Below are 17,199 nucleotides of genomic sequence, written 5' to 3'. Positions count from 1 at the left end.
GGTTCCCCAATTGTGCTACCAAGGGGGCATGAAAGTACAAAGAAGATACGCCCCATAGGATAAAGAGAAAAATTTTAGAGACATCCCCTCATATAATTATGATTCACCTAGACCCACCAAATGATCACACAAGGGTCTCCCCTCTTGTGTCCTATAAGAAAGATCACATCTTATAAAAGGGCAGTCTCCCTGTACTCTCACTCAAGAATAAAGATCCAGAATGTGGAGCAAACCATGTAAAAAAGGGCACACCCTCATTTTCTCATCAAATCATCTCTTGACCCAAAATCCTCAAGCATAAAAATAGGATAAACGATTCTTAGTTTATAGGCCATCCTCAGTATAAACAAGTCTCTAAATGCCTTAATGAATGAAGAATCTCCTTGTATATGGGTTACCAACATTTTAAATGATTTGGCAGAAACCAGCAAGGCATCACAGAGCCACTCTCAACCGCACCCAAAATGGGAACCCAAGGTCTAGGTTATGAAGGACTTGAACATAAAGGGGCAAAAGGGAAAATCTCACATGGGTCCTAAAAGATCACTTCATAAAGGGGGTCTACCATGATTAGCTTAGTAGAGAGTCTGGTTGTATCTAAGAACATATGATTGACACTTCCTTGGCATCTACTCAACTTGAACTTATAAAGGTCCAACAATAATTCAAGCCCTTCAACCTGTCCTTCTGAAAGAGATCAGCATGCTCAGAAAAGGGCAATTGCAGGTCAAGGCAGAGTCACAATGGTATGGAGAAAAAATGATATCTCACATATGTCACCATCCCACGGCCCCAGGTAAGCCTTCAAAATCTGAATTCTGTAAAATAGATTTTTGAAAAAAAAAATCCTAAAAAATAGAACAATTTTGAAAATCTAACCTCAGCTTGAACCATTCTAATGAGTGTGTATCAGGCGGTTCTGAACAAAATGTGAGACCCATCTAGGAGGCATAGAATCCATCCATAGTATTTGGGATGTCGTTCATCCCATCAGAGCAAGCACTGACAGGATCTCAGCTGATACTCACTCCATTTTAATTAGCTTCTCTTTCCAGAACATGCACAAAAAATTAGAGTCCAAACTTCATACAAAGTTGGTCAAACTTGGAAACTTCAATTGCTTTGGAGCTAATGCAAGTTTTGGTGCTAAGGAGTTCAATGGATTAGCTTTAACTCCAAAGTTTGATTTTTTGGACTTCGACATGCATTGATTATATTTTACTTTTTTGAAAAGCCAAAGTTCCAGTTGTTAAGCATTAGAAAATGACTGAACCCTTCATCATCATGAAAGTCATTATCATCAATACCATTGTGAGATCTACGTGATAGCTTAGCATAAGGAATATTATGTGGGGACGAAGACAGATCGGACCCCACCTGGATCTAGTTATTATTGAATCTTACCTAATCTAATCTTCCAGAATTAGATCGAGATTTGCACAGGTCAGACAATAAAAAGTAATACCAAATTCAGATCTCAATTGCTAATCATATGGTTTATATGTGATTGGGTCAGGTTAGATATCCATGGGGCTTGGACTTGGTTAGAACTCGGGTTAAGATCCAGATACAAAGCAGCATACCAAATCTGACTAATTGGATTCAGATCCAATACATACTTAGCATTATCTTTGTTTAATAGAACCAAGTGAAAGGAGATATGATCAGACAAATCCCTAGGACTATGTCCATGCCTTGTAGGGAGGAAGCTGGTTGGATAAGGGTTGGTTGATGCTTGAGCTGATACTGTATCTGATATTTGTAAAGTTGGTTTGGTCCTATATTTGGATCTGACTCAGATCTCATAACCAAATACGACTGGTGTCTGTTCTGAGTCTATTTGATACTGGATTCAGTGGAAATGTGTAAATTCTGCAGGGTTTAATGAGAAAAGTGAAATAATTTGGGACAATACCTGATTTCAACCTAGATTCTGTTGTATAAGTTTACCCAGATTCACCGAGGTGGTATCCCATGTGGTAAGTGGGGTCCTGTGTCAAGCTGAATGACCAGAATCGAATCCCTCTGGCACATGGGGCGGCTGTTGTTCTTTTAGGGGTCCACCTAACCCCAGCTTGCCTTTAAAAAGAAAAAGTTTTACCCAGATCCATATCATATTTTAGTCAACCCAATCACGTGTCATGAATCCAATTGTGTGCTCGGATATCTTCTACCAAATCCAACAATATGAGCGAGATCCACTTGAGACCCGTCATTTAGAGATAAGGTGCTACATGTTTGACAAAGTAAATCAACTTGAAAAGTAATTTTGATTGTGATTGTCAGTTGAAATTGTTTTTTGCGCATTGAAACTTGTAAAAATAAATAATAAGGTTGACCATGATTTACTTAAAATCAACTTGAATAGTAATTCTGATTGTGATTGCAAGTTGAGATTGTTTTTGTGCATTGAAACTTGTAAAAATAAATAATAAGGTTGACCATGATTTACTTAAAATCAACTTAAAAGTAATTCTGATTGTGATTGCCAGTTCAGATTGTTTTTGGGCATTGAAACTTGTAAAAATAAATAATAAGGTTGACCATGATTTACTTTTTTTTTTTTTTTAAAGGCAAGCTGGGGTTAAGAACTTCCCTACCAAATCTCTTAAGCTTAATGTGGCAGAAGAAATAGAGATATTTGGTGCAGGATCTATTACTTTGATTTACTTGCTCAATTTCTACTTTCACATGATCCTCCCTAGAGGGGTGGGACTTAACATGTGCGGGCTCAATAACACAGTGACAAGTTTTATCTTTTATCTCTCATACTCCACTTGAGAACAGCACTAAGTTTGGTTCCAACCATTAACCCCTCAGTCAACTGCAGTGCGATATATGCAACTCAATTAGATCTGATGAGGGGTAACCATGCATTACTCTGATGCCGTTGATCCAAGCGATGAATGCTCTACAAGCCATTCACCTGGAGCATCGATGGCTGTGAAAAAAAATCAGAGTGGTCCATTTGGAATATAAGCAGTCCAACACCGATTGGGGCCCACTCATCGAACTCATATTCTATCACTACACCACTCCTAGAATCTTATTGTTGCAAGTTGTTTTGATCAAATCTGACCCATAGATGGATTCAACATAGTTGACGACTCTTGAGTTATAGTTTTTCGATGAAAAACATGTTTTTCGATGAAAAACATGTTTTTCTCTAACGATGAAAAGTAGTGTTTTTTTACGGTTGAGTTTTAAATTGCTGCAAAATCCTGCATAGATGTTGGATCTTGGTGATTGGAATGTCGATCTTCACTAGACACTAAAAAGAAAAGAGAAAGGAGAGAAACGTAAAAGAACACAAAATATACGAGAATCCTACATCCACGGCAAGAGAGTTTTATTTCTTATTTTGATAGAGGGGCAAACATATACTTAAATACAAGAAGATAGAAAGATGTCAAAGCTAAAAGTGAGGGCTTTATCCGATTTTTGTAACTAGTAACCGACCCCTTCATTTTAGTCATTGATTCCTTCAATTGAGGCATATTGATATCGATAACCGATTCTCTAAACATTTGAGGGCTCTTGATAATAACCGACCCCTTCATTTGTGGGACCAACTCCTTCATTTGAGGTTTATCAATATCAATAGCTGATTCTCTAAACATTTGAAGGCTCTTGATAATAACCGACCCCTTCATCTGTGGAACCGACTCCTTCATTTGAGGTTTATCAATATCAATAGCTGGTTCTTTTCTCTTATCGATAATCACTTGAGGTTTGATGATAACCGACTCTTTGGTCCATTCTCGTTTTTTATCCACTAAAGTAGCCACAAATGTAGCATCATCTCTTCTATCCAATGATTTGTTGGATTTAGTATTATCGAAAACTCTTTTAGTTTCTCCCAAACTAAGCCAATTACATATGCCAAGTTTGCCCCTCAAAACTCCAAATGGAGATTTCTCCAATGCCTTGATGAAAATGTCTTCAATCTGTCTATCTGATTTTACAAACTTTATAATGAGATTTACATAGACAACTATCTTCCTTACATAGTGAAAGTCTATTTGAATGTGCTTAGATCTGTTATGAAAGACATGATTAATAGACATGTGAAAAGCGTTGATGTTGTCACAATAAAGAATAGGTAGCTTTATAATAAAAATGCCAATATCGTGCAATAACAAGAACAACCAAGTGAGTTCAGCAGTAGTAGACGCCATAGAATGATATTCTGCCTTAGAACTTGAACTTATGATAGTATTTTGTTTCTTTGCACTCCATGATATGCAATTACTTTTGAGAAATGTACAAAATTTGGTAATAGATCGCCTTGTGATAGGGCAACCAACTCAATTAGTGTCATAAAAAGCATATAACTCCAGAGTGTTGTAAGACAAAATTTTCATCTTGAAATCGATGGTTCCTTTAACATACTGGAAGATTCGCTTGACTTCTTGAAAGAGTCCAATTTTTTGGTGCATGCATAAACTGACTGACATAATTAACTCCAAAAGAGAGTTCTAGTCTTATGATGGTGAGGTATCGCAGAGAACCGACAATGCTTATGTATAACATAGGATCTTCAAAATCTTGATCACTTTCTCTATTCACCTGTCCCTTGAAAATCATGGGTATGTTCATCGGCTTGCAGTCAAGCATTTTTGTCCATTCCAGAATTTCTTTAGCATATTTGGTTTGACAAAGAAACATACCATCTTTAGTATAGACAACTTCGATGCCAAGAAAGTAATGAAGTTTGCCAAGGTCTTTGATAGGAAATTTCTTTTGTAATTCACCAAAAAAATTGTTAATAAAAGTATTGTTGTTACTCGTCAAAACCATGTCATTGACATAAACTAGCAAAATCATGATATCCTACTTGAAATAAAAAGTGAACAAGGAAGGGTCTGACACGTAGCTTGAAAAACCATAGGAGAACACAAAATTTCTCTATCTTTAAAACCATGCATGAGAAGCTTTGGCGCAACCCATATAAAACCTTCTTAAGTTCACAAACATGCTTAGGATATTTGTCATCTTCAAAACTGAGGGGTTGTTTCATGTAAACAACTTTATTCAGGATACCATGAAGGAAAGTGTTCTTGATGTCTAACTATTTGATAATCCAGTGCTTGACAATGGCTACCGTGAGGACAACTCTAATATTGGCAGGGCGAATGACAGGAAAAAAATTCTCTTGAAAATTAATTCTTTTGATTTGATTAAAACCGCGGGCAACTAAACGTGCTTTAAGTCTATCCAAACTTCTATTAACTTTCAGTTTGGTTTTAAAAACCCATTTTTAACCCACTATGTTCATGGACGGTTTCCATTGGACCAAATCTCAAGTGTGATTAGCAGTCAAAGCTGTGTTTTCTTCATCCATGGCTAGTTTTCATCCTGGATGAGCCAAAGTTTCTTTGATGGACTTTGGCTCACGTGGAATAGAATCATACAAAACGTGAAGATTAAGATATTTGGGTTTTGGTTTGATGATACCTGTCATACTTATGATTACCATATGATGTGGGGTCCAAGGTTGTTCCGAAGTAGGCAATGTAAGAGTCATATGATCGGCTGGATCCTCCTCATTAGTATAGATTGACTGATCCATTTCAATTGGTATTGATAGTTCATCAATAGTAGGGATGGCGGTTCCATGATCGGGACTCACATTGCTACTAAAGAGGGGTTGATCGATGTCAATCTCCTCACTGTCATCGTTAGGAGTGGGACCATCAAAACCCTTCATATTCTCAGAAGATTGATCATAACAAGTAACAATTCAACTATCTATGACCAGTACAACTTCAGTAGTCTCAAGAGATTTAGAATTACTGTCGGTCTCCCAGTTTTCAAAAAAACATTCATGATTTCATTCTTCACTAACAGAAAAATCTCCAAAAATATTTTCATCTTTATATAATGAGGCTAAGTCCTGATAAGGCATGTTATACTCATAAAGAATGGCATGTCTTGACATGTATATATGCCCAATAGCAGGGTGGAGACACTTGTATCCCTTATGTTGCATTCTATATCCAAGAAAAATACAAGGAAGAGATTTTGGATTAAATTTACTCTTTTCATAGTCTCTCAAATAAGGAAAGCATCATGACCCTAAAACCCGAAGACTCGAATAATCTGGTTGCGTTCCAAACAGACGAAAATAAGAGAAATCCATGTTTAAATTGAAAGAAAAAAGATGATTGATAAAAAAAATGGTTGTAGAGAAGGCTTTTACCCAATATCGTTTTGGCACAAAACTATGAAAAATCATGGTAAGTCTCAATTCAGTGATGTGATGTTTTCTTTTTACAACACCATTTTGTTGATGAGTCATGGGACACAATATTTGGCATCTTACACCAATATCATCAAGATACTTGAAAAATTTGTGATTAGTGAATTCACCACTGCCATTCGATTGAAAAACTTTAAATTTTTTATCAAAATGGCATTCAACATATTTATGGAAATGAACAAAACTCTCAAAAAGTTTAGACTTTCTCTTTAAGGGATATATCCAAGTGAACATTGTGTAATCATCGATAAAAATCACATAATAACGATAATTATCATGAGACAAGATGGGAGTGGGTCTCCATATATCAGAATGCACCTTTTCAAAGGGTTCAAGAGTTCTATTATCAGAATCCAAAAACGGTAGGTGACAAGCCTTACCAAACTGACAACTAGCACATATGGTGCTTTTATTACTGAGAATAATATCAATAAGCTTATTTTTATTCAAATATCTCACGGTACTCATTTGAGGATGTCCAAACCGTTTATGCCATTAATTTTCTTCTGAAACCTTTCTAAATTGCGTGGAGAAAAATGCCTTTGGACTTCCGCCAAGAGTATAGAGATCACCTTTTCTGTTATCCTTAGCAACTATTCTCCCCGTTTTCCTATTCATTGTAACACATTCAGATGATTTTTTTTTAAAATATATGGCAAGTCTCTTGTTAGGAGATTGGCGAATACAAGGTCTTTCTTGAGAGAAAGAATATATAAGACATCTTGTAAATGAATGAAAATATAATTTACCTTTATACTAGCACTTTTGGTGTGAGTAATGGGTATTTTTTCACCATTCTCCACCATCACAAGATCATTGTCAGTATAAGGTAATTTACCTGAGTTTCTAGACATGTGTGCCATGGCTCTATTATCAGCAAACCATTCAGCATCTTGACTTTCAGTCATCATCATAGCAGCCAGAGCTTGAGGCACATCCTTAGGTTGGAAAGTATGATTGAATTGATTGAAGCACCTCAAAGCGGAGTGATTTCTCTTGTTGCAAATTTGATAAACAACACCTTCTTCATTTCCTTTCTTTTTGTCATTTTGCATTTGAGATTCGTCATTTTTCTTAGTCATTGGAATTTTTGTTTTGAAAAAAACATCCATTTGAGTTAAACTTGTAATTATTATTTTCATGTCCTTTTTTCTTATTCGATGCATGTCGCCCATAGAAAGCCATATGTGGCTAATTAGACCCATGCATCTTATTTCTCTCTTCGCGACTTTGCAAGAGAGGAATAATTTTCTTATATAAAGGAATGGGTGGCTTCAACATGGTTGTTACAAATGACTCATATTAAAGACCAAGTCTTTGTAACAGCCAAAATACATTTTTATCATCTTCAACGAGTTTGCCAATGATAGCAAGATCATCGCAAATAAACTTAAATTTTTTAATATAAGAATTGATTGTGTCTGTACCTTTCTTGATAATAGTCATCATATGCATTACCTATATTTTCTTTGATGTCTCTAATCCGACAAGTCCGAGAACACTTTCAGACAAGGTTCTAGTGATCCAACCTTTCAAAAGATGATCTGACTTTTTTCAAGTTGAGTACTGAGGATTCAAAACCCCCTTCAATTCAGAATCGACATTAGTGATAATATAAATCATGATAGGTGGCATAGGTGTCTCATCGGCAATAAACCCCTATATGTCTTGGCTTTCGATTAAAGTTATGTTTTGGGTTCTCTATAAAAGAAAATTGAAGTGAGATAACTTTAAGAAAATAAAAATTAATGACACATTTAGTGTAGTAGGATATGGGTAGGTCAATGACTAAAATGTATATAAAGTCATGAAATACGAGATGCGCTAAATCACCTCCATGACTCTAATACCATAAAGAGAAAAGATAAAGAAGAGAGAAAGTAAAAGAACACAAAATATATGTGGTTCGGATATGAGAATCCTACGTCCACGGCAAGAGAGCTTTTTTTTTTCTTATTTTGATAGAGGGGCAAACATATGCTTAAATACAAAAAGATAGAAAAATGTCAAAGCTAAAAGTGAGGGCTTTATCCGATTTTTTGTAACTAGTAACCGACCCCTTCATTTTAGTCACAAATTTCTTCATTTAAGGCATCTTACTGTCGATAACCTATATATTCTCTATACATTTGAGGGCTCTTGATAATAACTAACCCCTTTATTTGTGGGACCGACTCCTTCATTTGAGGTTTATCGAAATCAATAGCCGATTCTCTAAACATTTGAGGGCTCTTGATAATAATCGATCCCTTCATTTGTGGAACCAACTCCTTCATTTGATTGAGGAGCCAACTCCTTCATTTGAGGTTTATGAATATCAATAGCCGGGGTTTTTCTCTTATCGATAATCACTTGAGGTTTGATGATAACCGACTCTTTGGTCCATCGTCGTTTTTTATCCACTAAAGTAGCCACAAATGCATCATCATCTCTTCTATATATCCAACAATTTGTTAGATTCAGTATTATCGAAAGCTCTTTTAGACGGACCATGTAGGTGGCATATCTACAGACAGGGTCAGATTTTATTAGACCAACTTGAAACAGTGAGATTCCAGTGGTGCTATGTCTATGACAATAGGATATACCGACGATACTGACAACATTGCTTGATTGGATGAACGGCATCAGGGTGAGTTGTGACCTGATCGGAGCTCTCCAATCATTGTGTCGGGCCTTATCAAACAAGGTACAATGATAATAAGGCTGTTACTGGGTCACATGTTTTACCCGATGGGTCAGGCCTAAACTCATTGGATAGCATTAAGGTCCGGACCTACTAATGCATGTCCCACTAAACTAATTGGGACGGATTCGTAAAATGCAAGCAGTAGGTAGAGCCAAGTATGATTTGGAAGTTTATAAGCCAGATCCGTTTCTGACTCGAGATCTGATCATGGTATATGACAATTTTGCATGCCAAACGTTAAACATAGTGGCTTTACCAGGTTTGGTTTCTTATCATTAGGATATGGACCAGGGTATGATCCTAGGTACCCAGCTTAGGTCTGATTGGGCCCTAACTTATTCCCCTGTATCAGAAGCTCAAAATTGGATTTGGTATGGTTCTATATGGGTCCAGTGAAGTCTGACCACTGACAGACCTAATGATAACTGGGGATGTCAACGGCTTGGTCTCGGATCCCGATCTGATGCTTTATTTCCAGATACAGATCATCAAAGTTAAGATCCGAAAGGTTATTCGAACCAGATTCAGATTTGCACATTCATTGGACGAGTATTTTATGTCAGATCTAGATTCGCATTCAGATCTAATCTGATCTTTTTGGGCATCATTTCGGATCCGTATTCAATTTTACATTAATGGAATTTGGACTTTGGAGTCAGACCATTAAGGATGCGGCCCGTATCCAAACCGTTTACAGCTCCTACCTCATGGGCTAGGTCAAGCAGATGAAATGTGGGCCAGCTTTGTAGCTCATCAACGGTCTAATTATTACGCCAACTAAGATACGTAAGCATGGGCCTCTTCTTATCTGTACTCGTACTTGCATACTTGGTGGATGACCTCATGTACGAATACGTAATTAATGAATAAATTTTGTTTTTGCCTTACAGCTTTTTATTAAGAATGGGATATGCGCGAGCACATGCGCCTGCTCGTGCGTGCGCGCGCGCGCGCCCACCGCATCAAACTGTACGAACCACTGATCTTACGAATCTGACGGTTCAGAACAGAATATTCAGATGAACAGTGTTTGCGTAAGAGATATGGGCCCACAATTCGGGACCCAAATGGGTTGGAGCTCCGAATGGTTAGGGATGTAAAAAGGATCTCGTTTGGTCAGGTCTCCAGTGACCCATTACTGTTTAGTCGGATTCGGTTAAAGGATCATATAAAGAAGGTCGAATTTGGTTCAAGAGATTGACTTATGAATCTGGATCCAAATCAGATCCGATTAACATCAGTTGAACCTGTGTACATATAAAAATGTGTCGGTTGAGCTAGTGGATCTCGATTTGGTATTGCCCTAATGCTCGATAGCTTCTGTATTGCACCTGGCTCTGAATCCAATTAACCCAGACCCGATCATTGTCAGATTCAGTAGTACCAGCATTGACCCGAATCCAATCCATTTGCATTCCTCATCGGTGTAAAACCATATTCAAATCAAGGTTGGGTTTGAAACAAATGACCCATGATCTATTGGATCCAGGTCGATTCAGGTGATTAGTCAGATCTGGGTCCAAATACAGTCTAGCCTGAACAGTTTTAACATTTTGAAATGAAACTAAATAGTTTTTGCCCATTTTCAGCTGATCCGGTACCACATGAACTTAGATCAGATCCAGATCAGGGACTCCATTACAAGTAGAGACCTCAATGGGTCAGGTATGAAACCCTTCACGGTGCACCCAAACCCAAATCTAACAAAAAGCAATCAAAATGGAGTTTGGGTTATGTTGAGTCAAGAAAATGGACGCCCCAAATCCAAACCATATATAATTTAAAAAGTATTTAAGAATATATTTGTTACATAAAAATACACGAGAAACGACCCACATCACCCATGTCCGGTTGGATATCCTACAAAAATTGTGCTCATACCCAGATTTCTGCCTTGAGGTCGGGTTGGTACGCAACATAAATCGAACCCATTGATAGCCCTAACTACAAGATCCGATTCAAGTCTGGATCAGAAACTGGACCCATTGTTGTGAAAGGCACGCAAAGAATCCGGTGTAGGTTTTCCCCATCCACAATGGGTATGGGTTCTTGGTTTTCGGGTTTGAGGATCCAATAGATGACCGACCATACGATCCGTGGTACATGAGCTGGGGGCTGAAGTGGTCATTCCTCTACTTTTGTAGTTTTGTTTGCTTTCACTTTCACAACAAACAAATAGTATAAAAAATAAAGGGAAAAGGGAAGGAAAGGTGAGAAAAGAGGGGGAAAGGAGGGAGGAAGAAGAAAAGAAAAGAAAAAAAAAAGGAAAGGTTGGGCTTGGTGATTGAGTGTACTCCATACTCACAAAAAGGACTTTGAGATGATTCAGTATCCACCAAACCGGATTACTCTTTTTAGTTTTTTTTCTTATTTTTTTAATATTTCTCATCAATTCCTTTCCAAGGTATCTATCTTATATCTATCTATCATGTAATAATATAATATAAATAGGTACTTATGCATATAGAGGAAATTAGAAAACTGTTCAACTTTTTTATTATGGAACAAATCACAAAAAAGAACCAACTTGTTGATTATTGCATTTAATCAAGCTTTACATCATTAGGGAGCACATGCTTTGGTTCTAAAAATCAATTGACCAAGTATTAATCAAATAGAATTGTCAAAAATGAGCACAATTTCTATTTCACTTAAAAAAAATAGTGACCAGTTATTGATCAATGAAGATTAAGGAAAACAATTTTGTATCTAGGGCGGGATGAATGAAGTAAACAGAATATCAAGCAGTTTTTTTAATAAATGATTATACAAAATCACCACAGATCAATCAAACTGATAGACTATAATATTCTCAACACTTTTTTTTTAGCAAAAGAATGTGAGATGAATGGTTTTGTTAATGAAAGTAATTTTATACCTTATGAAAGTTGAATAAAATAACTGAGACATTGGGCGGTTTTTGTTAAATAAATAATTAATATATACATGTATATTTACAAAAAGTATAAAATTATAGAAAACTGTTGATACCATGTCATGTTAATAATATCATGGCAAAATTGCTATATTTCCAAAATAGGCAATATTTTGAAAATATCATGATCTTTTTCAGGTTTATATTGGGCTTTGAAAATATTACGACAAAATCACGGTATTTCAAAATATCACCGATATCTGTTGCTTTAAAATATATATGTACCAAGAAAAAGATGGATATTACGATGCAACAGGTTACTTGTAAATCAGTGTTATTGGAAACGGATCCCTAAGCAGAAACTTGTTGAGACAACCGAACTGCATCAAAGGACTCAAGAGCGTGTAAGAGGGGGCGTTGATTTTAAATTATTTAATAGAACCAAATGATGGATCCTATGATTTCCTATTCATTAGAACCTTAGAGAGACAAACGCTACAAAAACTTGGACTGTGGTGTTTACCAGTTTTTAATAAATACTTAAAAAAAAAACACAAAAAAGTAAAAAAAAAGAAAAAAGAAAACTCTCTCTCTCTCTCTCTTAAAATAGGCAATAGAAAAAACAAAAAAAAGGGGAGAGGAAAACATGGGGCCGCGTTGTTTCACACACTCCAATCCTCACACAACTCTTTCTCTCCTCCTGCACAAACCCTAACCCTCACCCGCAAACACCACTCACCCAATCCAGAAACTTCCACCCTCCCAACATCAGATTACCATCACCCCCCCCCCCCCCCCATCATCATCACCAGCAGTAGCAGCAGCGGCAAGTACAACTCCAACCCCCAAATCTACTGAGAATCAACAGCAAAGCCTAAGGAAGAAAAGCTCCCAAGTGGGGTTGAGTGTTGTTTCAGTTTGGTTGGAAAATGCACACCCAATTCACCAACGGTCCTGGTTGACTTCCCCCACCCACCAACAACAGCAGCAAGCAAGCCAAGAGGAAGAAATAAGCCCCCTTTTGATGATTCATGCAATCCCCATTCCCACCCATCTCAAACTTGTGTTAGGTTTTGGGGGCTTTGTCGGTTACAAAGAAGAAGAAGAAGTGACCTTTTTATTGGTTCATGCAATCGATCCATCTCTTCCCATCTTCACAGATTAGGCTTTAGGATTAGGTTTCCTTTGTGGGTGCTCTCTCTCTCTCTCTGTCTCTCTGACGTTTTTGAGTGGTGGGGTGTGGAGATGAGCGAGATCGATTCGCTGCTGGCGGCCCGGAGGTCGTTGCGGCTCTGCATCGACAAATCGAAGGCGCTGTCGACTGCGCTAGGGAGCGCCGGCCCACGGCTGGAGGAGATCAACCAGCGGCTTCCGGCGCTTGAGGCTGCGGTGCGGCCGATCCGGGCGCAGCGGGATGCCCTCCTCGCCGTGGGCGGCCACATCGACCGGGCGGTCGGCCCGGCTGCGGCCGTGCTCAAGGTCTTCGACGCCGTTCATGGCCTCGAGCGTTCGCTCCTCTCTGACCCTCGTTCAGACCTCCCCGGCTACCTCTCCGTCCTCAAGCGGCTCGAGGAGGCGCTCAAGTTCCTCGCGGAGAACTGCGCCCTTGCGGTCCAGTGGCTGGGCGACATCGTCGAGTATCTGGAGGACAATTCCGTCGCTGACGACCGGTTCCTCTCCAATCTCAAGGAGTCCCTGCATTGCCTCCGGGAGTTGCAGGACCCTGACCGAGACAAACGATCTCGCGGCCTCGATGGGGGGCTGCTTGAAGTCTCCCTGGACAAGCTCGAGGGCGAGTTCCGGCGCCTCCTTGTTGAGCATGCTGCGCCTCCGCTCCAAATGCAGCAGCCTTCTGGAGAGAACGATACCCCCTGCATCGCACCGTCCCCGCTCCCAGGAGTGGTTGTGCAGAAGCTCCAGGCTGTGCTGGATCGGCTGATGGCGAATGGAAGACTCGATCGGTGCATTGGAATCTACACTGAGGTACGGAGCGTCAACGCCCGTGCAAGCCTTCGGGCGCTGAACCTCGACTACCTTGACATCTCGACGGAGGAATTCAATGGGGTACAGAGCATCGAAGGGTACATCACGCAGTGGGGGAAGCACCTCGAGTTTTCGGTGAAGCACCTGTTTGAATTGGAGTACAGGCTATGCGGGGAGGTTCTTGAGAGGATTGGCCCAGAGACATGGACTGAGTGCTTCGCAAAGATAGCTGAGCAGGCGGGGATGCTCGATTTCCTTAGGTTCGGAAAGACTGTGACGGAGAGCAAGAAGGACCCCATCAAGCTCGTCAAGATGCTCGACATCTTTGCCTCGTTGAACAAGCTGAGATTGGACTTCAACCGGTTGTTCCGATCGAAGGCGTGCAATGAGATCCAGAACCTCACCCGAGATCTGATCAAGCGGTTGGTCGATGGTGTGTGCGATATATTCTGGGAATTGATAGTTCAGGTAGAGTTGCAGGGGCAGATGCCGCCGCCTGCTGATGGCGCTGTACCGAAGCTCGTGTGCTTCATCACTGGTTATTGCAACCAGCTCCTTGATGACAATTATCGTCCACTTCTCACGCAGGTGCTTGTGATCCACCGCAGTTGGCAGAAGGAGAAATTTCAGGACGGCCTTCTGAATGACGCAATTCGCAACTTGATTAAGGCTCTAGAGGCTAATCTAGAAACATGGTCGAAGACGTACGCGGACAACACCCTCGCCAATCTATTCATGATGAACTGCCATTGGCATTTCAGCAAGCACCTAAAGGGGACCAAGGTTGGGAGTCTTATGGGCGAGCCATGGCTCCAGGAGCACGAGCAATACAAGGACTACTTTGCAGCCCTTTACTTGAAGGAGACTTGGGAAAAGCTTCCCGTGCTACTGAGTCGCGAGGGCCTGATCTACTTTTCGGGAGGAAGAGCAACTGCCCGTGATTTGGTGAAGAAGAGGCTCAGGGCGTTCAACGAGGCATTTGATGAATTGTACAAGAAGCACTTGAATTGGGTCGTCTCAGAGAAGGACCTTAGGGAGAAGATGTGCCAATTGGTCGTGCAGGTCATTGTTCCAGTCTACCGAAGTTATATGCAGAACTATGGGCCACTGGTTGAGCAGGATGCCAACTCCAGCAAATACTCCAAATACTCACCTCAGAGCTTGGAGAAGATGCTCAGGTCACTGTTTCAGCAGAAGCCTGCAAAGTATACTAGTTCAAAAGCTAGGCATTCTAATGAGAAGATCAATGCTGCAGTAGTGACCAACCAATTTTGCTCTTCACCAACGGTTATGTGATATAGTATACTAGTGTTAGGAGCTACCCCTGTTGAAGTGGAAGGGGGAGACTTAATGATACATACATCTTTGGTTGTCAGGATTTCCATTGTAAACATCGAAGAAAATGGCATGCTTCATCTGAACTTGAATTGGTTTCAGAGGCAGGTGGAACGGAGTAACGTGGAAGGGCGTGTATGTACATATTTTTTCTCACAACATTATCTCAGTTCCCCGAACAAGTATGGGGTTTGGCAGATCCTTCTAGGGAATATAGTTCTTGGGTGGCAACATGGAAGAGATGAAAGGCCTCAAGGTCTCAAGAACGTTCCTAACATTATTGGAGTTTTGTTTCCTCGTTAGGTATCTCAACGATTTAGAGGGTGATCGTTTCTCAATGAGGTGCTACATTTGGTTCAATTCAAATGGAGGTGAAATGGAAACAGTCGAGGAACATTTTATATATGTGCCTGCCCAATCCTAGGCACCGTTTTCTTTATCTAATGTACCTTCCCTGCTATATTTCTGTACCTTAGCTTGCCCCTTTCTTCTAAATGTCATTCATTATATATGTTCCTGTCTGGTGTAGTCAGAAATCTTTGTAATTTCTTCTATTAATATATGTAAAAATCATTAATTTAACGTGAATCTAGATATTTGGCAATTGATTTCTTGTAAAATTGCTTGTTTTTCTGTGTTTACTTTTCCGTTCATGTGTTTATCCGTTTTCATTACTAGCTGTTCATATTACTCGCTATGAATGAAGTCCCATGTCTTTGGTTTAAATTTCATTAATGGAACAGTTTGGATACACAGATTTTTTGTGCTGACTTGGAGATTCGTTTGACTTTGCTGAATGAGGGCATGCAGATTCTGGTTTATGGGCATGCTTACACAATCTGCTTAAAGAAGTCTTGAGTTCTGTATGGTGGTTTATGGTCACTTTTTGTTCTTTTTCTTTCTAGGTAGGCACCATTTATGTCTTCTACCATTTGCAATTTCTGTAATTATTCTTCAATTTGTTGTTCCTGCACTTTTGCTTTTTCTGAACTTAAGGTTTCCTTTAAGTTTAAATCCTTTTTCTTCTGCATTTTGAGCACCACAGGTTCAAACCATGCAGGTTCCTATTGGATCCAGAGGAAAACGTGGTTAAAGGCTAAGTCTAGTCAGATCCATCTACATTCAACCTCGATCTGACCCATGTACAATCCTATAAGATCATATTTATCTCAATCACTTTGCCTTTCATCTCAAAAATGTTTATCTCAATCACATAGATGACAATCAGATCTGGATCTATACCCTGTTATGGCCTATGCTTAGCCCAATGCCGACACATCTGGGCATGACAAGATCCAAGACATTAATGTATATGTCGTTTCATCTCCAACTATTGTGATGTGAAACCAAGCACCTTGCAAACTTCAGAGTTTGCGATAAGTATTAAGGAAAATGCATCAGGGTCAATTGAGTGATTCTCAAAATGTTCCAAATGCTGCTTCTAAAAATGAGCGCAGAATTTGGCTGATGTTCTTTTCAAAATGATGTTTCTGAAATTCTGTTTTGAGGCTTATGACGCTATTTTTTCAAAAGTTTTAAATTTAAAGCCCCAGAAAGTCCCAGAATTTGGCTTCTCTTTCACTTTTTCACTCTATTTTTTGTTTACTTTGGTAGTCCCAGAAATCGGCTCCTCTTTCACTTTTCCTCTCCTGTCTCTTGTTTGTCCTTGCTTCCCCTTTCATCTCTCGAACACTTCCTGGCCATTTTCTTCACCAGAAAATGGCAATGTATCCAGAAACTAGTGGTGGGATTTGCCTCTGGTATGGACGGCTGTTCATACTGTTTTCTGACACCATTGCTGGAAAGCCACTCTTTTTCATCCACCCTTCCTGTTTATCTCTATGCATTTTCTGGCCATAAATCTTATAGATTCCTATAACAATGGTGGAGGAACCCTCATTTGATCACTGACAGCAGCCCAATTTATTTATGTCCACCATGGATGAGTGCCTGCCTATGTCACATAGGTGCGGGCGCGGCGATGCGGCACTTTAAAAAAAACTTGGGTGCGGGGGTGCGGGAGGGTAATATATATATATATATATATATATATAT

At 39.4% G+C, this 17,199-nt stretch overlaps 1 protein-coding gene across 1 annotated transcript; it reads left to right on the top strand.

Annotated features, from left to right (window-relative positions):
- Positions 1-12,500: 12,500 nt before the first annotated feature.
- Positions 12,501-15,726, top strand: LOC149837248 (exocyst complex component EXO70I-like). The gene has a single exon (XM_090005912.1). The coding sequence runs from the start codon at positions 13,072-13,074 to the stop codon at positions 15,103-15,105; it is 2,034 nt and encodes a 677-aa protein (XP_089862038.1). The 5' UTR covers positions 12,501-13,071; the 3' UTR covers positions 15,106-15,726.
- Positions 15,727-17,199: the final 1,473 nt, after the last annotated feature.

The sequence above is a fragment of the Nuphar pumila genome, chromosome 5 (assembly GCF_984573655.1).
Source record: "Nuphar pumila chromosome 5, dmNupPumi1.hap1.1, whole genome shotgun sequence".
Classification (NCBI taxonomy): Eukaryota; Viridiplantae; Streptophyta; class Magnoliopsida; order Nymphaeales; family Nymphaeaceae; genus Nuphar; species Nuphar pumila.
Note: the sequence above shows the minus strand (reverse complement) of the source record. Positions and strands in the feature narration are given on the sequence as shown.

What these genes read in the sequence shown, in the direction of transcription:
- LOC149837248 (XM_090005912.1), top strand. Translation starts at nt 13,072, where the DNA reads ATGAGCGAGATCGATTCGCTGCTGGCGGCCCGGAGGTCGTTGCGGCTC.